At 51.7% G+C, this 21,322-nt stretch overlaps 7 protein-coding genes across 7 annotated transcripts, besides 3 other annotated features; 3 read left to right on the top strand and 4 right to left on the bottom strand.

Moving 5' to 3' along the window:
* Positions 1-432: 432 nt before the first annotated feature.
* Positions 433-461: a microsatellite.
* Positions 434-469: a microsatellite.
* A 111-nt stretch (positions 470-580) lies between these two features.
* On the bottom strand, positions 581-1,513 carry ACLA_032930 (uncharacterized protein; the record flags this gene model as incomplete). The annotated part of the gene is made up of 1 exon (XM_001269982.1): positions 581-1,513. The coding sequence occupies one exon, from the start codon at positions 1,511-1,513 to the stop codon at positions 581-583; it is 933 nt and encodes a 310-aa protein (XP_001269983.1).
* Positions 1,514-4,519: 3,006 nt separating this feature from the next.
* ACLA_032920 (Zn(II)2Cys6 transcription factor) lies at positions 4,520-6,551 on the top strand (the record flags this gene model as incomplete). Its single annotated transcript, XM_001269981.1, has 4 exons — positions 4,520-4,648; positions 4,737-5,121; positions 5,171-5,766; positions 5,820-6,551. The coding sequence occupies 4 exons, from the start codon at positions 4,520-4,522 to the stop codon at positions 6,549-6,551; spliced, it is 1,842 nt and encodes a 613-aa protein (XP_001269982.1).
* A 577-nt stretch (positions 6,552-7,128) lies between these two features.
* On the bottom strand, positions 7,129-8,231 carry ACLA_032910 (uncharacterized protein; the record flags this gene model as incomplete). Its single annotated transcript, XM_001269980.1, has 2 exons — positions 7,129-7,789; positions 7,906-8,231. 2 exons carry the CDS (start codon positions 8,229-8,231, stop codon positions 7,129-7,131), a joined length of 987 nt encoding a protein of 328 aa, XP_001269981.1.
* Positions 7,868-7,891: a microsatellite.
* Positions 8,232-9,595: 1,364 nt separating the features above from the next.
* ACLA_032900 (C6 zinc finger domain protein) lies at positions 9,596-12,129 on the bottom strand (the record flags this gene model as incomplete). Its single annotated transcript, XM_001269979.1, has 2 exons — positions 9,596-10,862; positions 10,913-12,129. The coding sequence occupies 2 exons, from the start codon at positions 12,127-12,129 to the stop codon at positions 9,596-9,598; spliced, it is 2,484 nt and encodes an 827-aa protein (XP_001269980.1).
* Positions 12,130-13,115: 986 nt separating this feature from the next.
* ACLA_032890 (deoxyribodipyrimidine photo-lyase PHR1) lies at positions 13,116-14,924 on the bottom strand (the record flags this gene model as incomplete). The annotated part of the gene is made up of 2 exons (XM_001269978.1): positions 13,116-13,662; positions 13,711-14,924. 2 exons carry the CDS (start codon positions 14,922-14,924, stop codon positions 13,116-13,118), a joined length of 1,761 nt encoding a protein of 586 aa, XP_001269979.1.
* A 1,365-nt stretch (positions 14,925-16,289) lies between these two features.
* On the top strand, positions 16,290-17,383 carry ACLA_032880 (uncharacterized protein; the record flags this gene model as incomplete). The annotated part of the gene is made up of 2 exons (XM_001269977.1): positions 16,290-17,186; positions 17,333-17,383. 2 exons carry the CDS (start codon positions 16,290-16,292, stop codon positions 17,381-17,383), a joined length of 948 nt encoding a protein of 315 aa, XP_001269978.1.
* Positions 17,384-18,042: 659 nt separating this feature from the next.
* Positions 18,043-21,096, top strand: ACLA_032870 (F-box domain protein; the record flags this gene model as incomplete). Its single annotated transcript, XM_001269976.1, has 8 exons — positions 18,043-18,455; positions 18,520-18,556; positions 18,618-18,639; positions 18,700-18,733; positions 18,780-19,956; positions 20,200-20,784; positions 20,840-20,989; positions 21,040-21,096. The coding sequence occupies 8 exons, from the start codon at positions 18,043-18,045 to the stop codon at positions 21,094-21,096; spliced, it is 2,475 nt and encodes an 824-aa protein (XP_001269977.1).
* Between the last annotated feature and the right edge of the window lie 226 nt (positions 21,097-21,322).

Below are 21,322 nucleotides of genomic sequence, written 5' to 3'. Positions count from 1 at the left end.
GGCTGGACTGCGCAGCGGCCGGCGATATTTATACCACTGGTTTTTCACACACTGGGACGCCGATCGTCACAGGCTAATCCATCGGGTTCCAAGGCGAAAGGGCAATCCCTCGGAGGAATTCAGGGGGAAATGACCAGATGGATATTGAGGATAGATTGCTTCGGCAGAGACATAGCGTCATTTAGGCTCTATATAGTGCTCTAGCAGACTTGGCGCAATGTCGCTATAGAAGAAGGGGACTTCGGGGCGAAGATTCGACATATTAGAGAATCGCATGATGGGATGTCGACGATTGTGATGACGAGCAGGTACTGGGACAGTCTGAATGTCAGCATATATGACACTCTACCAATGCCTCGGTGGGAATAGGTTAGAGGAGAACGGAGAGATGACTTTGTGGCCGGAGAAAGGCGTAGTCCAGGCAGCATCATCTCTATCTATCTATCTATCTATCTATCTATTTCTATCTCGAACAACAGGCTATGGCTTCTCATTCAGCCCTACAGGGAAAAAAAAAAGACTACAATGTACGCTGACGACCCACACAGATGACTCGAATTGTGCCACCCTCCGTTACTACTCATGCATGCATGTCCCAACATCGGTCCATCTGCCATAACCATCGCATAATCTTGACTAACGCATTTTCCCCCAAGGCAAACGGCAGAGGCAACGGACTTCGGAACGCCCGTCCCAGCCCCTCACGAATCTGCATTTCCACCACTTTTCGCCAATCCACCTGGTGCGCGAAATGAAATGGAAAGTGGTGCTGGCTCAGCGTCTTGACCGTGCAATCGATCATCGGCTGGCCCTGTAGCTCGATCTGCGGCTGCAGGATGCACGGCTGAAGGCCCTGGCAGTCGATTTCCAGTCGAATCACCCCGGCCCCGACAAACTCTCGAACTTGGACTTCAAGGTCATGGTTCTGGTTCTTTCGACCGGCAGACTGCAGAACCGTCAAATCGATCAGGGGTTCCGTAATCCGCTCCACGAGATGGAAGCCCGGCGCCTGGAATGGTCGGATTTCCACGACAAATTCACCCTCCAAAATCATATTTCCTGGTTTTCCGTAGTGTGAGATCCTCACCCGGTTTAGCCGCAGCGGTCGCTCAACGGATGCCAAAGAGCGAAGGACCACCCGCTGACCCGGCGGTAGCCCTGCGTTCACCTGCCGCACAATGTGTTCGCAGATGGGCCGTTCGTAGAGATGCCACACTTTGTCGAGGACGTGGTTCACCCAGTGTACCGTCTCGCCGCGGCCAAGGATCTTCTGTGCATGGTAGCGGCGCGACTCATCGCGAATGCTGCGTTGGGCGCGTTGGATAGATAGTTGATAGGCGGTGCGACAAATGCCGAGGAGAAGAAACAGCCAGATGGAACTGAAATGGAGGCGACAAAGGGTCCAAGAGGTAAGGCAGGCGACAATAATGATCTTGGATTCGGCGTACGTTTGCTCGAGGATGAAGAGGATGGAGGATATTTCGGGGGTTGCTTTGGCGGTAGATTTGCCCATTCTGATCTGAACCCGGGGTACATGATGTGTCTGGAGTTGAAATCAAGAGAGAATCTATGTCGAAGAGAAAACCCGGGGTTAAGCATTTGTTGCAGCCTAGAGGAAAGGGATAGCATCACCTCCATTGGCTAGTCGATCCACTGTTCAATAATAATTTCCTAAATTAGCTTGCATGCTTGGTATTGGACGCCCCACTGACTATTATTGATATGTGAAATCTCATCTGCAGCCTTATAATAGATGCTCCAATGTCATGCCGGAGATGTGCCAATACCTATCTCCCCATCCTTGGCAATGTCCATCCCCCCAGAATAAACGTGTCAAGCTCCTCGCCTGCCACACCAGGTTGGTATCAGCAATGACAGCTGTATCTATGCGTATGCGAGGCAGTGCTAACCTATGAGGACGTGGCTGGTATGGTTAGGATATGATAATATGAAGACAAGACGCAACCCAAGCAGAGAGCTCAGCTATGAAGGCTGCCAAAAGCGTCCTCATTGTGCTGCATCCTGTGCTTCTAGTATGCATCCCCTTTCTCCATGGACGCCGACGGTCAAGTGTGAAGGGTTTTCTCGCATGAAAATGACGTCGGAGATTATGCGGGTCTTATTCCTGAGGATGTGTGTTGCAAGTATCGATTGTGATGAGACAGAGCAGATTCGAGAACTTGAGTGTCATCACATCCAGATCGTGGGTCTGAGGTACTGACAGGTTTTCCAGAAGAGAAATGTGAACAATTTCAGAGCAATCCAGTCCAGAGCGATGGGGATAACACGAAAGTAAGCGTTCCATCCGATCCGATACTCATTCTCGCACATCATCTGGACACCCGGTTGCTTGAAGCTTGGACTTCTGCTAAAATCGCTCATGCAATTAGCAGCAAAGTAAATGATGACCGGGTTTATCTCCCTAGGCTTGGTATTCTTCGTGTCGCTTCATGCTGTGTTCCATTCGAAATAGCTTCAGTTGCGATCTCTTCTCGCTCGGTAGCTGGGAAGTGATGGACGCAGGACCACAAGCACTGCGCCAGCTGTGCTATGCGTAGGGTGGAAAGATATAAGAGATGAAGTGACGGAGGTAAATCGGACAGCAGGTGATGACCCCGTGACCTGCGCTGTCCTGGCCTCAGATTAGTTCTTCTCCCATCTTCAGCTGCCAGTTCCTCGACTACCTTCATCATTCGTCTATCATCTCTCAATCGAGACTTGGTCTTTCATCTCTCTGGTTGCGGAACCAAGATCTGTATTGCGAAGGACGTCTCAGCTGCACACTAAATCACTCATCTCAGCTCAACAAAAAGCCTCGCATAAGGATTGGAATCGCAATACGGAGTAGATTCTGTGAAATGCCCGGTTGATCAAACTTTAGCATCGCTGGGCCATCATTCCGTTCAAAGAAGAAGATGGCATCCGATTAACTTGATAGATCATTCTGAAGCAACGCTTTCAACGCTCTTCCAGACAGGGATTGATACTGCTGTAGCGCGCCATCTCCTTGCACCTGTTCAAGAAGAGATCCAATTACGACATATGCAGCGATATGATGAACCCCTTTACCACAAACCACACAATATTCAGTATCCGTCCAAGGCAGCATAACATCAAGAACCAAACTCAAGAGGTGGGTGGGATACCATGATCGACGGACCGACTCGCTCATTGCCTCATTCAGCAACTTGCATCAAGGAGCCTGGCTCGCTAAAGGTACGTCGGCTAAAGGCTGTGGGGTTGTGGATCAAGATCATACGACAATTGCTTGAGTTGACAAATGCTAAATAATATATATTGACTTCAACCAAGCTAAGATCGCGCGTGTAAATCCAGCATTCGAATCAAACGCCCTGAGGAGTGAAGACATACAACGTCCAATAATACCGCTCGAGACCACCATTTTGTCCCTGAATTGTCAATACCACGCAGCTACATGTTGAGAATGTCAGGATTACCATCAAATTAGGGAATTCAGTTCGCTGATCGCTGCATATTACCTCAATGATCAATCCGGGAAAAGCGCCCACTAGTCTGGAAGAGGAATGTTGGACAAGACGCAGTGGAACACGCCGTCCAACAGTCATCCGCACCTGTGATTCACCCGTTACTCAAAGTCTCAGATGGGTACCACTGGAGTTGACAGTTCTATTCAATACTCGGTATCGGCCTTCTTGACTGATAACCCTGATTCAAGAGCATTCGAGTTGCTCTTCACAGCATCGCTTCTGACCTTGATCACCCCTGGTTGAGGAATCAGACCCGTATCCAAACGTTTCGTTGGGAACCACACTTACCATTGCAATCGACCAGTCATCCGTGAGACTGATCACAAGCCAATACTGAGCACTGCACCTGTCCCGTGCCCAGCCGAGTAAGCCACCCTGGACAACTGCTTTACTCAAGCCTCTGTTGCAATGATGAGCGGCAGGAGTGGTGGACAGTGAAACCGTCTTTGTCCAGGATTCCTATCAAGTGTTCTTCGCCATCCCACCCAAATCGAACAGGGTTGAAATTCCAGATAACGATTCAGTCCCGATTACGCAGGTCTCAGAACTTTGTCAAGGCCCGTGTCCACCGCACTGACACACTTGAATTGCAATCACAATCATTGGCTCAGGTGTTCAGGAGTCAGCACCAGAAAATTTCTCATAGGCAAAGCTCACACAATTAAGCCTCTTAAGCAAACCTAAAGGCCTACGGCCGCCCGACCGGCAAACGGGATTTGGGGCCCCGTGCTTAGTGTCGCCCACCTCAGTAAGCGAATCCACAATGCTATTGTCTCTCAATGGCCACCCCTCTGGTTGTTTTCCCCACGACCAGGCCTTGGCCGCTGTCGTTGCCAGTCGCCACTCATACTTAATCACCACTAACTCTACTAGCACCCAGCACCTCTTGCCCCGTGCTTCGTTTCTGCAACTTGAACTGTTGAACAAGACGGAGCTGGCGCTTGCTACGACGTATCTCCGCGCCGTCAGGTTAAGCTTGTGCTCATTCGATGAGTACTGGCAATCTGACAATGAGCGAATCCGAGAGGAACCAACAGCAACAGGACGTGCCCGCTTCTTCGGTGATAGCAAAGGCGGGCACACGCAAGAAGATCCGACCCACTTACTCATGCTTGAATTGCCACAAACGCAAAGTTAAGGTACGGTAGATGCACGTTCTTCATCCTCCTCCATCGATCACCAAAATGTCGCGCATTCAGCCTAACTAATTCTTATTGAAACATTCAGTGTGACAGGGTGAAGCCCTGTGGGGCCTGTTGTCTGCGAGGAACTCCGTCCGAATGTGAATATGGCACTAGCAAACGAGACCGTCACTATATCCAGCAGTCGGCCTTGATAGAGAATCTCATGCAAACATGCGAAGACCTCAAGACGCAGCTAGCGGAAGCTCGTGCCTTGGCCAATCTTCCACCCCTTAAGGAAGAGGACGCAGCATCAGTTTCATCGCCCAGCAGCCATTCCTTGGCCCGGTCGGAAAAGACAACGTTTTATGAGGAAGACGACCGGGGAGAAGTCGTGGGTCCGCACATAACACCGAGCATCAAACAACCGTCTAGTTTATTGAAGGAATTACCTTCGAAAGAGAGTGAAGAGTTGTCTTCCTGGAAAGCATGTATGTCTCTTTTCTTTTGCCCGTTTAGCAGCTGACTGGCTCTCTGCAGATGCCTTATCTGGAGAGGGTAGGCCTGACCGTGTAGCAGATCAAATGTCGCGATCTCCATCTCATGATAAGAAGGTACTGACAGATCCAGCGCTTGCCAATTCACTCATAGAACTCTTTGTTGAACGTCTCATCGACAACTTCAGCCCACAGCCAGCCGAGGTGTATGGCGGTACCATAGCTTTACGGGAGGCGTCTGGAATGCGAGTTTTCTCCCCGTTATTGTGCAGTGCTTTTGAAGCTGCATGTCTGACGTTCGCGGGCCGACGTCATCAAATCCGAGAAGTCGAGACCGTGGGCCACGCACGATATGTTCGTGTCCTTCGATTGCTCCAGACCGCTTTGAATGACCCCAAACAAAGCAAGTCGACAGAGGTGCTGGTAGTTGTGTTGCTATTCACCATCATCGAGGTAATCCCAGTCCTACCATCCTACGCTTTTCAGGCTGCTGAACGTTATCAGGCATTCAAACAAAGTTCCAAAGACTCGCTTTTGAATCATCAACTAGGCGGACTGCAACTGCTACAGTCACGGACACCGTATCGACACCGCTATGGAATTGAACGGTCTCTTTATGTCGATCTTCGACTCTACTGGGTATGGACTGATGTCTTGCCCTTTTTTTAATCAGCACAGCTGACCTTGGCTAGGTGACTGCGGCGCTAGTCAAGCGGAAACCCACCTTCCTAGCGAGTAAGGAGTGGCTTACGGTCCCATGGCCGGGAGACGCTCCATCAAAGGACATTCAGCATCGACTCTTGGACATTGCTGTGGACATCCCAGCTTATTTGGCCCAGGTTGATGAGTTCGCCGACGCGCTCAAGTCCGGCACAACATCTTCCTCCGAGCTGGTATCAATACAATCGTCCATTTGGGAGCGGGCAGCAGAGCTTCACTCCCGTTTGCGGTTATGGAAAAGCATGTTCGCAGACACAGATCCCCATGGACAGCCATGGGAAGAGTCCAACACCAATAGCGAGAGTGACTTCCCAATCTTCCGGTGTCGAAACCCCACGACCATGGAAGTGGTGACGGCCCAGTTGCTCATGTATCCCAACGCCATGGCAGCCACCTGCATGACATATTACTGGGCGCTGGATCTCATCATATCTACCCCCGATAGCGGGCTGGCGAGCATGCTCAGTCCGCAGGAACGATACCAGCGCGCGTGCAACATCTGCCGCAGCATGAAGTACTATTGTGAGAGCGTTCCGGGATACCTGGTCTCACGCATCATGTTCGTCCTACGGACGGCATTTGACGCATTTTCCGATGGCATGATTGAAAAGCAATTTGCTGCAGATGTATTTCGGTACATTGGCGACAAATTCCAGTTCGCAGTCTTTTCAAACCATTGCGCTTCTTCGTCTGTCAAGAGCTAGTTTTATGTCCGGCAGTTGTGGTTCTCGTATGCAATCAAACCCCTCACTCCGGGGACTGATTCGCCTAAAGGTTTCTTCAACATTACAAGCATTCGTTCGGCGCATGGTGGATTGGGACATGGATTTTGGTATCATCAGTCATTAACTTAGAGTATTATATATACTATAGACATTATATGTGTCACGAGGCAACCGGTACAGTAGTGCAATTTCATCTTCATAACCTGTACCCCGTAGTGCAGAAGTCCGAGCTTTACGGCCGGTTGATAGTTCTGGTAATTTGGAGCAGCATGCTCGGCCGGCTTATGCGGTGCCTTCCAGACACCCACTCACCTGCGCGCGATAAACATCGCCAATGCCCGTTAACACAAGGCCGACCATATTTCGTGTCGGGTGGTGAGCGGTGGCCTGTGACAGTGGTCCGGAAGTTGGCCGAGCGCCAGAGGTTTATGAATTATGATTCTGGCGAGGGAGGAGAAGGTATGGCACCATGCAGTCAGTGCTCCGCAGTTGCGCCCGTTTGCGGCCCGAGCGTGAGGGGAAAGAGGGAAACAGTCCTATCGACACAATGATTCTCTCACACCGGCATCATGATAAACGCCTCCTTGCTGAACTCCACAGGCATGGGATCGTATCTGTAGCCATGCGCCTGGGGAGCATCGCGACCATAGTCGAATCCCGCGCGGGATTGCCCGCGCGTCATCGCTGAGGCTGGCGACACAGACTCAGTCCCGATGGTGAAGCCTCCCTGCGGGTCGACGGGCAGCCAGTTAGCCGTGAAGCGGATACTGCCATCGGGCATTTCGAGCGGCGTGAGCTCTTCTTCGGCGTCCCAGTTTCTCGGTGGGGGAGTCTCGCTGTGCACTCGGGCCGGTTTGTGAGGGAAGCCAGATTGGTACTCGGACCGGGCGAATGGTGGGGTCTCGGGCAGTCCATAGAAATGGTGGATCTCGCGATCCCAGTCGTCTTCGCTGTGGCTGGGCGTTGTCCCTGGAGAGCTGCAATCCAAGATAGGAGATTGGTAGTGGGGGAGGTGAGAGGCGGGCGATGCCGACGATGCTGATGGTGAGGTAATGCCGGCGGTGGGTACTGTTGATGGGATAGTCATGAAGAGCGCTCGTTCGGTTGCATTCTGCGAGGTGGAGCGGAGAAAGGTGAAATCGGATGAGAATGGTCGGTTGTTATTAGTGTTGGTGTTGTTGGCACCGGTGACTGGTGTGCAGGGCTTTTTGCCGTGTCTGTGAACACTTTTTCTTGTGTCAGTTACTTTCGTACTTTTATTACTTCGCGATGTATGTTGTCCAAACAACACAATTCAGACCAGACCAGACCAGACCAGAGTGGAGGTACTCACGTAAACGGATCCACAAAGTCCAGCTCGTGATTCGCAAACCCCAGTCCCGTATCGATGTCCAGCATCTCCATGGGGGCCGCATCCGAATGCGACTGTGACGCATAAACAAAGCTCGTCCCCATCTTTGCCGAAGTTCCTCCGCGCAAATCGTGTGGTGGGCAATTATCCGACCCCAGCCCCAGCAGCATCTCCCCCTCTGCGCTGTGCGGGGGGAAGTCGAAGGGAGCGATGCAGAAGTCTTCATCCATTCCTGCGAATTGTGTCTGCTGTCCCAAGGTGTCGTAGAATTGCCAACTGCTGTAGTCGTAGGGGGTTGAATCCGCCATTTTTGAATATGTCTCCTTGTGCTGCGAGTGATTTGGTAAGGCGTATGGATTAACTGCTCATCCCGTTGTCGCAGACAATGCCGTCAAGTGTCAAGTGTTGTAGTCGTGATTGTGGGTAGCACTGATCCGATGGTTCTGCAACAAGCAGACAACCGCATCGCATGTATATATATCAAGTGAAAGGGAGGACAAGAAATCGGGGTCATCGCTCTTAATAAAGCAGTCCCATGACCAAAAAGGAATCAAGAATAAAAACTTGAAGCTCCATAGCTCGCCCAAGTTCCATTTAGGACTCGCAAACAGACATGTCATCGGCAACGAAACTGTCAGGCATCGCGAACATAGCTCGGTAAAATTGAATCGACGCGATTTGGATAGCCCAATGCTCTCCACAATTCGACACGGTGGCCTCCAACGGTCCAGCCATGCTGCAAGGTTGGACCTCCTAGGAGATCGTCACGCTGGCCATGTGCTTGGAGCGGTCCCAGACCAAGCAATGGAAATTAACCGAGCCCTCTTCCCCGGATTTCGAAGTTAACGAAACCTTCAAGAGCCGGTCAATCAGGAGCATGTCGACACAGACAGGCGCCTGGAACACAGACCACCTCTTAGCCTCGTCTTGTTAAAAGCCTGAGCCATCTCCCAGTCTCGTGGCTTACCACTTTCTCCGCATCGGTTGATATGTCGGTAAGTTTCTATTTAACCGAGTTCTCTTGTAAATCTGAGCCGGTGCTCGGTCCATGTTAAGAGTTTTAACCGAGTCATCTGGGAACAGGCTCATTCAACCGGTCGTGAGTTGGGACGATTGGTCTGAATATACGGGGTAATTGTCCGAGATGAAGAAGCGGCAGGATAGATTGTGCCTCAACCGCTGCTGCTGGGTTAAAGCCTGTGCGAAGATCTTGATTTCGCTTGGATTAAAAGTGTTCGCTTCAAGATATATACCAAAACTAAAGGTTGAGTGAAAAGGACATGGCACCCAAAAAAATATATCCTCTACATCGTAGGTATCACGCCAAAAAAGCACTATCTTGCTTGATATAGCCCAAAAGAAAAATAAAAAATTGAAGCTCCCTTTATTGAACTCACAAAACGCCCCGAAAATTTACAGGACAAGTAGTATAACAGACAATAGCTGCCAGACATATAACTACCCCGACCGAACCTCCGACTAGGGGAGTCCGGAGACACGGGGTATGCTCATTCTCGAGCACTCTGCAGAGCGCAGATAGCGCAAGATCTGCGCTGGAGTTAGACCCAAATGCCTAGCGACTCTTGTAAGATGGTCGAATTACCTGTTCCAGACCAATTCTTACTCCGAATCAAGGAGCTTGCCAAGACTGGGGGATCCGATGCACCTAAATTCAAAGAGCCAACCCGGTGCCGTTCCTCGTCCACCGGTACAGAGCCAATACGGCTTTGCGTCGATGGCGGATCTCGCTATGATTGACAGGACGTCCGCGCGCCTGTGCAACCGCGCTCCGCATGACTTGGCGGAAATTTCGCTGGTATTCGGTGTTGAGTGTGACGACGCAGGACTCAGTCGCGCGAATCATCACCTCGCAAGCGTTGAGAATGCCTTCACCGGCCTCTTTCTGGAGCCGCTCTACAATAAGAAGGAGGAGGAAACTGCCTTGCAAGAGCTGGATACCAAAGAAATAGGGCATGAAGCTGACATCCGGGTCATACCGAAGAATCTGGTTGACCGAGTCGGCCGCATCCAAGGCATGCGAGATTGTCGAGGCAAAGGCCGGAGAGGATGTCCAGAAGTCTTTGTCTTCGATCAGCGAGACGGGGTCCCACTTCCCGACCAGTAGGATGTGTAACACATGAACCAGGTACGATGCATATGCTATGACGGTTTGGGTATGCCATGAAAAGGCTTGGGAAAGGGAGGTTTCAGTAGAGGGGTCGGGAGATGAGTGACCGTACGTGGTGGGAAGGGGGCCGTCAGGGACGATCGCAGTTGTCGCAAAAGTGGTGAGGCTGGCCTTGTAGATCTCGAGCTGTCGCAGCACCTCCCTGAGATGCGCATCCCAGGCGTTCTTTCCATTCAATCGGGACCCCAGCATGGGGTGGTTCCGTGCCTGGTTGAGGTCGATCAGCTCACCAGTAATAGTCATCAGCGGTAAGAAGAAGCCGAAAATAGAGTGGTCATGGCATGTGAAATCGGGAAAGACTCGGCGTTTGGTCTTGTCGCCAGCAATAGAGCACTGAGGCCCGTCCGGCTTGGGACTGTTACTATGCACATTTCCAGCCTGCCACAGCCCCTCATCTAGTGGCAGCAACAGGTCTTCGCTTTCCGCATCGAGCAAGGCCAAAGGCCGGTTGTAGCACAGCGCCAGATGACGATCCATGATATATAACAGCCACCATGTCCGGCGGCGCTCCTCGCGATGCTCCTCGGTGATGGGAACATGTGGGTCATGACTGCGATCGCAGACGCAGTTCAGGCTCGGTCGCGTCGGATTCGAATAGTCAAAGAAAGCACCAGTATCAACGCCGCTCCACCCAGGCAAGGAATAATCGAATGCGGGACTAGAACCTTCGGGTTGACCCTCCACGTTGGGCATCATTTCGATCTCCTGGTTCAATTTCAGTTCTCGCGCCAGGGTAAAAGCAGCATGCCACCTGAATCAGTTAGCAGGGATCTCAGGTCTGGAAGAAACACAAGAACAAACCATCGCATACTAGCCGCCTTCTGTTCACTCGACGAAATGATAGAGGCGACATGAATATAGGTGATCACATCATCCAATGAGCCGGCAGGACCGACCAAGCCACGATCGTCACCACTCGATTCAAACGGATGATGCCCAGTTGTCGGCGGGCAGTCTGGACCGACGCCAGGAAATGGAGGGTCACCGGCGGCCGGGCCTCCTTCCTCCTTGAACGACACATGAATTAATGGTCGAAGTAATCGAATGGTTAAAGCGCACAAAAACTGGCAGATCTTCTTTCGCTGCGGCGGGGATATCGACAGGGCAAATGCCCGATCGTCCAACGCGGCGACCCAGAGCATGCTTGCTAGTAGAGCGGGACTGCTGGGACGCGGGTCCTCTTTGCTCAGAAAGGAGGCCTTACGGAGAACATAGCAGTGGATGTGGTGACAAACAGGGTGCATGTGTGTTGAGAAGGCGCTGGTGAAGTACAATTCGAGGAGATCAAAGACTAGCCTCCTAGGAAGGTTCGCCTCGAGGAACGGCATGAGGGGCTGCAAGACGGGATATTTCAAATCTGGCGCCGATGCACTAGATGTCTTGGTGGTACTCGCCGTCTTGGATCCTTGAGCAGTAGGAGCACCGTAGCCGACCAAGTCTACCCCGTTCCAGATGTCCAGCACCCGTGGCAGTGGGCCGTCTGCCCAGCCTGCACCGCTCAAGACCTCGTGGGATTCAGGGGATACATGCGCTGCAGACAACCACTCCTCCGTCACATTTCCATTGGGCCCTGGTCTGCGTGGTGGTAGCGACAGCTCAGCCTGTGAGCGTCGCCCATCTATGCTAGGAGCGGATGCGCTCGTGACATTTGTCGCTGGAGAACGGTGCGGGAACGGCATAGTCGGCGATGCATGGTTTATGACCGGAGTTCCTGCCGGGTCTGCTGTCGCGGGGGCCGCGGGCCTCTTCTCGACCGTATCTTCATTCGTCGCCGGTGGCACCTGTTTTGACCGAGCAATGCGTCCTCGTTTTCGCCTTTCGCGCGTGAATTCACAGTGTATCTCACTCCGAAGACAACGAGAGCACGGAAATGCCCGGTCGCATCGTACCCGGCGCGAGTGGCAGGAATCGCAGGCTATGCGGTTCCGTCTCCATCGGCGCTTTGCAGCGGTAGCAGACTCTTCGCCCGTCGCTGTGATGTTGTCTGGTTGTGCATCCCCCAACTGGGTCGAATCCATTTTAGACCGACATTGACAGATGAGATGGAAACAAGGATGAATCGAAGCTCTAATCTGGAAAGAAGAAAGGGAAGAAAAACCCGTCAGCAGTAGGCCAAGTAGGTAGTGGCAGCAGAACTCGAAGTTTGGGGTAGTGTGGTACCGAGGCGCACGGAGGGTGCAGAGAAGCCAGTTAGACGGGGCGTTGTGTCAACGGCAGAGAGTCATCAGAGATACTCCGAGAAACGACGATGGAGACATATCCGGAGAAGAGAGATGAAGGAGCCGTACTGAATTGACAGTTTAACGGGGTGTGCCGATGGTCTTGATGGGAGCTGAGATAGGCCCAACTTCGGCCACGAGAGAGAACAAAAGGTGACCGAGCCGATCGCGGGGGAAGAAATCGAACTGGAGCGCAACTCCGCATCGAAGCATCGGCTGACTTTCGAAAGATTAAATAATAGTGCTCTTGGCGCATCCAGAGTGGGGATTTCTATCACCAAATCGACCAGCGTTTGAGTGTGAGAAATGAGAAGAGTGAAGAGTGAATGAGTGAATGAGTGGAATTGGAAAGGGAGAGAGGAGAGGAAGGAGGATCGTTAGCGAGGAAGAAAGTCAAGAAACTGCCCACGTCTGCCTCTGGTCGCGCATAACCAGCGCGACTGAATCAACGCTATATGACTACCTATTCTATGTTTCCGTGTATGATTTCTGGTATATATATTAGATCAGAAATCTGCGAGCTGTCCAGATTTTGCCTTCCCCAGACTGCAGGGTCTCACCCTCAGGAATGGCAATACAGCATGTGAATATACTATATAGGTCATTCTACGGAGTACCCCGGACTGGTTAAAGTAGCAAGGATGCACGCACTGGCCACTGATTCTTGCCACGGCGTGTTCGTTCCTACAGGAGGGAAATCTCCCCATGAAATACAATGGGAGACTGAAGGGGAATGCCTTGAATACCAGACACTCCGAGTCAGCGTGATCGTCCATAAGCGACCATCAAGGACCATTCTCGCTCGCTCTCTTAAATCGCTCCAATGCTTGGGCTCGACTCTTGGAATGCTCAAGTATCGGTCGCGGATATCCGTTCTTCTCTGCCGTGGCTCCTGCTCCCCGAGCGTAGGGCTCATGCACGGCCGACCCTTTGATACCACGCAGCTCTGGCAGCCATTTTCGGATATACTCTCCATCCGGATCAAACCGTTCACTCTGGCGAAGAGGGTTGAAGATCCGGAAGTAGGGCTGCGGATCGACGCCCGTACTGGAGCCAAAACCCCATCCCCCGTGGTTGGAAGCAAAGTCGCCATCGATGAGATGTTCCATGAAATACCGCTCACCACGGCGCCAGTCAATGAGGAGGTCCTTGGAGAGGAAGGAGGCGACGATCATGCGCGCGCGGTTATGCATCCAGGCGTCGTGCTTCATCTGTCGCATCGCCGCGTCCACGATGGGGAAGCCAGTTTTCCCTTCGCACCAGGCAGCGAACTTGTTCTCGTCGTACTCCCATTCTAAGTTGGTGAATTCAGGCTTGAAACATTTATTCATGCTGGAGTGGGTTAGCCAGGTCCTTCAGAGGTGTTGGTATGACTCTCACCAGATAAACGGCCAGTGGACGAGGACGTGCTTGTAGAAGTCCCGCCAGGCCACTTCACTGATCCACGAAGCCAGACCGGGATCACCACGATCCAAAGAGCCCTTGTTGGCCTTGCGCGCATGCACAACAGCCGTCCTGGCGCTGAGCGACCCAGATGCAAAGTAAGGGCTGAGGATCGAGGTCGTCTGGCCGAACATCATGTTCCGGGCATCCGCGTAATCCTTCACCCTCTCTTCTACAAACTTCTCCAACCTATCAAGTGCCTCATGTTCGCCTGCGGGGTATAGTTGACCGAAATACTTCCTCTGCTCGTCCGACAGTCGCTTGTTTTCTGGGGCGGCGGGCACCTCGCTCTCAAACAACTTCGCGAAATGCTTCCGCGCATTGCCCGGATTTGACCCTGGTTCCTCGGATAGCTCCAGGCAGTCTGGATTCTCCCTCAAGTGCACCAGCCACGCACGATACCACGGACTGTACACGGCATATTGCTTGCCTTGCTGGCTGGCGACCGCTCCGGGAGTCACGACACAAGCATCGTGGGCGGTCTCAAACTTGATCCCATTCTGAGCACACATCCTGACCAGTTTCGCCTCGCGCCGCAGCTCATCGACCTCGTACTCCAGATTCGCAAAGATATTATTGACGCCCCATTCCTGGCACAAGTCTATGATCCGCTGCGGGATGTCCTTGCGCGTCTCCTGCGTCTCCATATACAAAGGGATATCCAGCTCGTTCAAGTCGCGCTTCAACTGATCCAGTGTGCGCAAGGTGAGATCCACTCGCGCAGGACTCGACAGGTGCGCTGTCAGATCCTGCGGCGACAGGATATACAGCCCGATGAGAGGGATGTTGTGTTCCTTGGCGGTCTGGTAGGCCATTTGCAGGGCGCGATTGTCGTGGAGTCGTAGATCGGACTTGAACCAGTGCACGACAGCATTATTAGGTTTGATGACCTTGCGCTGGTTCTGTGTTTCCTCGTACGCCTTTTGCCGTGCCTCAATCGGCCGTTCCAAGGTTCCGTCGTTGTATGCGGCGCAGCGCGCATTGCTCATCTCCGCGGGATAAAACTCGCGCAACACGATGCCAAAATCCTCGGACTGTTGCGCGTTGGGATGCGGTTGGGATAAATCGGGCTTGCTGCGTTTGCTCGCCTGCGCGGTGCCATTGCTGCGTGCGCCTGTTGAGCTGGACGTCGTCTTCCGTTTGGGAGCCATTACAACGTGAGGATGGGGGAATCGAGGTGAGAGCACAGATATGCGAGGGTGCAGTGTGCACAGTCTGTAGAAGGATCTCATACGGTTGTCAGCCTGGGAAGAAATTCAATTCACCTTGGATCGCCCACCCCTGGCTTGATGCGATTCGGCCATTAAGAGCGATCTGGTGAAGGTCGATCTGATCGATGAGCCCGATTTCTCGATCTCCTCTGACGTCAGTTCCTGTGATCGGGGAGTTTGAGTAGAGTTTATGGACTATTCAGTAATTCATTGAGGAAGACTTAAGTTATGCTGGAATGTTGCTAGGAGGATACGTTGCTGAATTACCCCTGGTTCGATAGAGTAGTAAGTCCAGCAGAGGTCTACTATCCCAGTGATCCTACCATAGCAACATTCTGGGTCACTATCCAAAAACTACAGCATAAAACACCACCATTCTTTCATAGACTCCAGAGAGTATTTATCAGTTGATTCAATAGTATACATCTCTACGCATGAGGGGAAGAATAAAGAACTTTTCATCGTAGGTTCAATGGTAGATATAATTACATACCTTATATACCAGGTATGTTCTCTTCCATCGAACATCATTTTCTTAAGAATCTAAGAATCAACTCTGTTTGGAACAAAAGAAACCACCTGTTCAAACAAACATCTAGATCGACAGGAGAGACAGCTGCTCCAAGTCAAACAGTTGAGAGAAGTTGACTCGTTTTCGGAGACGCCGTAGAGGGGTGGATGCCCCAACATTGACCAGTCAATTCTCCATGGTACAGGAAATCCTCTGCATGAATGAAGGGTAGATCTCATGCATGCTGCCGTTGACAGCTCTCAAGCAATGATGATCTCGCTCACATTGATCATCTCCATGTACTGAGCCCGAGGAAAAAGTCGGAAGATGAGTCACCAGCAAGGTTATCCTGTGAAGTCTAATTTGAAACATCGCCAGAAGCACCAAAGGCACTTATGCGGCGATGACCACGATCAATAGGCGTAGAGGATCCAGGACACTCGGTGACAGAGTTTCCAACCTCGTCATCGATCACTCGAAGGTATGCCCGAATCTTGGGGAGAATGGTGTCCATGGTTCGCAGGTAACGCCGAATCCGACATCGCCGTTGGCAACTCCTGGGGAAAACCGGGGAAGTCTAAATACCCCACGGGCGCCTGCTTGCCGGTCAATCCGCTTGGTTCTCTTTTCATATATGTATTAAAGGCATTCATTATCACGGTGGACGGCAACAGCTGGCAAGGTGACGAGGAGGAAGACTGTTCCCTCACAACCACACACTCCCCTGACATCCCATCTCTATGGAGTGAGATAGAAAACGGAGAAAGTCCCATCATGGACTCAGAATCGCACACATGTCGTCCAATATACTCACAGACTTCCCCTCCGGCTCCATCCTAGGCGACATCCATATTGACCAGACACAGAAATACGTCATCGCGGCCTTTGGTGCGGTGGTCTGGTACAACTCAATTGAGCTCATCGTCCTCTGTTTGACCACCTTCAAGCGATATCATGGTTGCTACTTCTGGTCCCTCTTCATTGCCTCTATCAATCTTATCCCGCACGTCCTCGGCTTCTTCCTTCTCTTCTTATTCCCCGGCAACTCGTCACCGTATATCGCTGTGAGTCTGATCATACCCAGCTGGTACGCCATGGTGACGGGTAATTCGCTTGTGCTCTGGTCACGGCTGCATCTCGTCATACAGAGACCCAAGGTGCTCCGCGGCATTCTTGCCATGATCATCATCGATGCAGTGATACTCCACATCCCTACCACGGTGCTCTTGTACGGCGCTGTCTCGCCCCATCCCGCTAGATTCACCAAGGGATATGACATTATGGAGCGTATCCAGCTCATTGGCTTCGCGATCCAAGAGTCTATCATCTCTGGAATCTACATCTTCGAGACGGTCAAGATCCTCCGGCTACGGCAGGCGACGGCCATCCACCGCCGGATCTTCCTACAGCTCCTCGCCATCAATGTCATGATCATGATCCTAGATCTAGCAGTCGTCGGAACGGAGTATGCCGGGTACTACGCGGTGCAGGTCATGTTCAAACCGGTGTCGTACAGTGTCAAGTTCAAACTCGAGTATGCGATTCTCGGGCGGCTGATCCAGATCGCCCAGGGAGTGAACTCCGAAGGGGCGCCGGTAGCCTCTGACCTGCAGAAATTCCACTCAGACCCGTTCCATTCAAACCCGTCCGAGCATGCTGTTGACTCGGGGGAACTGGGGCATCGGGGGAGTGTGAGTGGAATGCCCCATCTTCAGGAGGTAGATACATATGCATCGATGCGGTTTTGCGAACGACACAGTCTTTGATAACTTAATCATGGCTCCGTGGGATGCAGACGTCCTATTATCAGATGAAATAGTTAGATGATTTAGTTTAGAAGAATGAAAACATGTCGGATAGCCACCGTACACCTGCAAAATATTTTTAAGGTTACCATGGTTTTGTCCTCTTCTGTCGATAACGCGAAGCATTCAATGCCATTCTTGCCCATCTCATACGAATTGGCTGAGATAGAGGCGAGATATATCGATTTAATATTGATGCATCTCATGGAAGGCGTCCGGATGTCCCCTCCGTGGCAGGGATCAGTGCATTGAGGTGCATCAGTAAGACTCCACGATCAGTAGTGAGTTTTGGTGACAGGGAACAAGTGTGTTGGTATGAGATAGATCGAATTACCCGTAGTAAACAGAGAGGTTTGTTATGGAGGCGGATTGTCTGGAGTCTTGCGTGTCAAGAGCGATGGTTTGTGTTGGGAGGTTTTTCCCATCGACTGGGAGGCCCTCGACAGCAGTTGTCAATTTCACGTTCATCATGTCAATTGCATCAACACTACCCATATTTCCATTCGCGTGCTGTGAGACTTCGAACCCACGATAAAAGCAGAGAACAGAAAAAGAAAAGTGAAGTGAATCGACGAGTGTTCAACTCCAATCGTCATTGCATCCCCGTACTTCTTCGTTGATAGATCACATTCACGAGGATTGTCCATCAGCCATGCCTCGTCCTGTATTTATGTCCCTCTCCAACCACTCTCTTTCTTCAGTTCCTAACAACAATCTCATTCTCTTGAACTGAACATTCAAAATGACTCCTGATCTTTGTTGCGCCATCTGCGGCGTCGGCTTTAGGAACTTTCGGATCGGGTCCAAATCGCGCGGGGCCTTGAGACGCCGAGATAGACAGCTAGAAAAGAGAAACAAGATACGAAGAGAGGGAAGATCGGAAGTTGAGTTGTCCGACGATGAGTTCAGCGCCGGCGAGGAAGGAGACGACGAGGAGTCGGACCAAGTGATCCATGTGAGACGTCTGGAGGATAGTTACGAAGAAGACGACCCGTATCTACAGCCAGATGAGAGAGATGATGAGGTGGAGGAAGAGGACGAGATTGATCGTACGGCGGGATATGACCCGCGACTGCTCGGACGCGCGGACTTGCGTTGGCTCCAGGACGTGTACTGCCTGGGTTGTCATCGGAGTACACCAGATGGGAACAGGAAGTAAGTCTTTGGGATGCATTCGTTACATTTGACTGTCGCGATTCTGACTTGAATTACGCTACAGAGCTTTTATGATTGGGCCAGGACGTGTTTTGGATCATGTAAGTGCAATAACAATGGCCTCCAGGTTGATAGTGATTGACTGACTCTGCCAAGGGAGAGATAGAGGTTCATGAAGGAGACGGTATGGATTTCCCCTGTATGAGTCTGTGTCAAGATCATCATGAAGCTAATCATTTTACAGACGAGAACAGACCAGATCGCCATATCTTCAAATGGTTCGAATCCCTCTGCCGTGGTTGATTAGATGCTTATACTCCCCAGCTACGATGACACGGATTTCAAATCCGTGATCCCTTTTCACGAGTCCTGCTGGGATGTCCTGATTCAAAAGCTCACCTTGGCTTGTGGGAGTGGCAACATCAACCGGGAGATGTTGTTTGGCGTAATGATGGAACTGTGCCGTGACGATCACGCCGCCCTGGATTTGCCTTATGGCCCAGAGGTTGAAGCATCTCAAGACCAGTTCTGGAAGTGTATCCCAGGCACTGAAGTAAGCGCATGCCCCAGCAATGGCCACAATCAGGTTACCAAACAGGCACTGACGGTATCAAAGTACTGCACCGCAGATCCCTTGGAATCCTTGTATCTGCTTGACAGTATCCTGCAAATGTTTCATCCCGACGACAAAGAAGTAAGCAACAAACCAAGCAGAGAGCTTCTGATACAAGCGCTCCAAGTACGCAGTGATCCATTCTCCAGGCTGCCCCGCGAGCTTACGACCACAATATGCCGGCATCTGCATCCAATAGACCTTAACAGCTTTATGATCTCCTCTCCGTGGGCCAGACTTGCGACCATGCACAATTCATTCTGGAAGGATTCCATCTATCGAGACTTCCCATGGTTCTGGGAATACGCCGAGCACTACGACCAGGGTCAGCTTCCAAACACACTAGATTACATGGCTTTGCATCGCCTTCTCCTAGACACTTCGGCCGGCTATCATCTCAACCAGCAGGAAGTCCTGTCGCTCGCGAACCGCTTTCGGATCTGGAATAGCTGCTCACCGATCGTCCGCTTCTATCTCAACAACATGAGGCATCTCACAGAAGCACATGTATGCAGGCCCACAATCCCTGCTGATTGCCTGCCAGATTTAGCGCTACCGATGACAGCCATTGCGCATCCACAGCCGCAAAAAGGGCTCCGCACAGTGGCAGCAATCTGGGTTCCGCACTGGGGCGACATGCACAATACACCCGCAAATTTTGTAATCTATCGGAATGCGAAGCGAGAGCTCATTGGCATGGCCGTGATCCGTGAGGGGGAGAAGAGCCCTTTTGGAAGCTGCAACGAGGATAAGATGGCTGGGAAAAAGATCACTCGAGACGCAGCATTGATTCAGCAGGGAGATTGGATTGACCGGCTTCTCCTGCACATTCCCACCGAGCACCGATTCAGCAGCGCAGATCAGGCTACTGCTGTGAAGGGAGTTACTGTAAGTGTCTTTGTGATACCGTCGTATACCGGCCGCTTTCCTGAGTGACTAATGGACAACCAGATTTTCACAAGGATAGGCCGGTGTTTTACCCTGGGAGATGGCAACCCATCGTACAGTGTGAAGCTGCTCATACCAAAGAAAAGGTGTGCCTTGATCGGTCTACAAGGTCAACAAGCAGCGGTATGATTCTTTCCCTTGCTCATGTCATTCACCTCCGCTGATGTCAATGCACACTGCTAGGATGGTACGATCGTGCGTGTTGGTACTGTGGAAGCCCTCGACCCTTATTACGACGACATGTTTCCGGATGAGGATGAGATGATCCCGCGCAAGTCGCGACCCTCCATGGCCGAGAATGTCTTCACCGCGCAAGCTGTCTGGTCTGTCGAGGCCATGGCCATCAACATCCGAGGCACCGGCCGATGCTGCCTGCCCATCTGGCGCCATCCCTCCGTACGGGTGCTACCGTTGCAGGATGAACAGAGCGACGAGGATATGATGATGCCATGGCAGATTCTTCACTGGTCATACGACACAGACGAAGTCCGCGCCGTGAAGAGGATCAGTGCCTGGGTGCACAACGAGGAAGTGGTGCTGCCGGACACAGGCAAGAAGGGACGCGTGGCCCGCGTGCTGGGTATGACCACCCAGTATCACCAGCGATACTCAGAGCCGGCGCGGCACTTTGGCATGAACCGGCGCGCAGCGCAGACCAAAGACACCAAGTTCTTCAAGAAACTGCGGCACTTTGACATCGATGGTCGCAAGGGCGAGTATGTGACCGAAGTGGGCGTTGCCACGAAAGAATCATGGTCAGCTGTCAAGGTACGTAAGCCTCATTCTAAATATCTGATCCAGTTTCTGACCATCCTCCTATTAGATTCAAACCAACTGGGGCCGAGAGGTTGTTTTCGGCCAGCAAGGCGTCCCGATCACCGACGTCAAGACTGCGCCGGACGGACACATGATTGTTGGACTGGCTGCGCAATTTGTCAACCAACCTGACCAGAAGAAAAAGCCAGGATTTGAGGTGAGTTGCAGCGAGTCTCTACTTGGAATGACGCTCTGACACCTGTACAGAAATGGATGCAGCTTTCGTCGATGGCCCTGTTGACCAAGGAGATGAAAATGGACTAGGTTAGCTAGGCTTTCTAGGTGCTATTGTTAGTTACTCTGTATTCGGGACATAGTTCATGCTTGATTCACAAAGAAATGGTCTTTCTGCCTATGGCTCAATTCTCTATGGGTATAGTGGTGAGGAGTGAGCGGTAAGCACCCAACTCGAAGACACCAATGCAAGGATCCTTACCTATAATCAGTTGTCAAGGCAGCAGAGGACTGTTTGATTCCTCATATCAGGCTA

Source organism: Aspergillus clavatus, genomic scaffold, assembly GCF_000002715.2.
Source record: "Aspergillus clavatus NRRL 1 1099423829805 genomic scaffold, whole genome shotgun sequence".
NCBI classification, from domain to species: domain Eukaryota; kingdom Fungi; phylum Ascomycota; class Eurotiomycetes; order Eurotiales; family Aspergillaceae; genus Aspergillus; species Aspergillus clavatus.
Note: the sequence above shows the minus strand (reverse complement) of the source record. Positions and strands in the feature narration are given on the sequence as shown.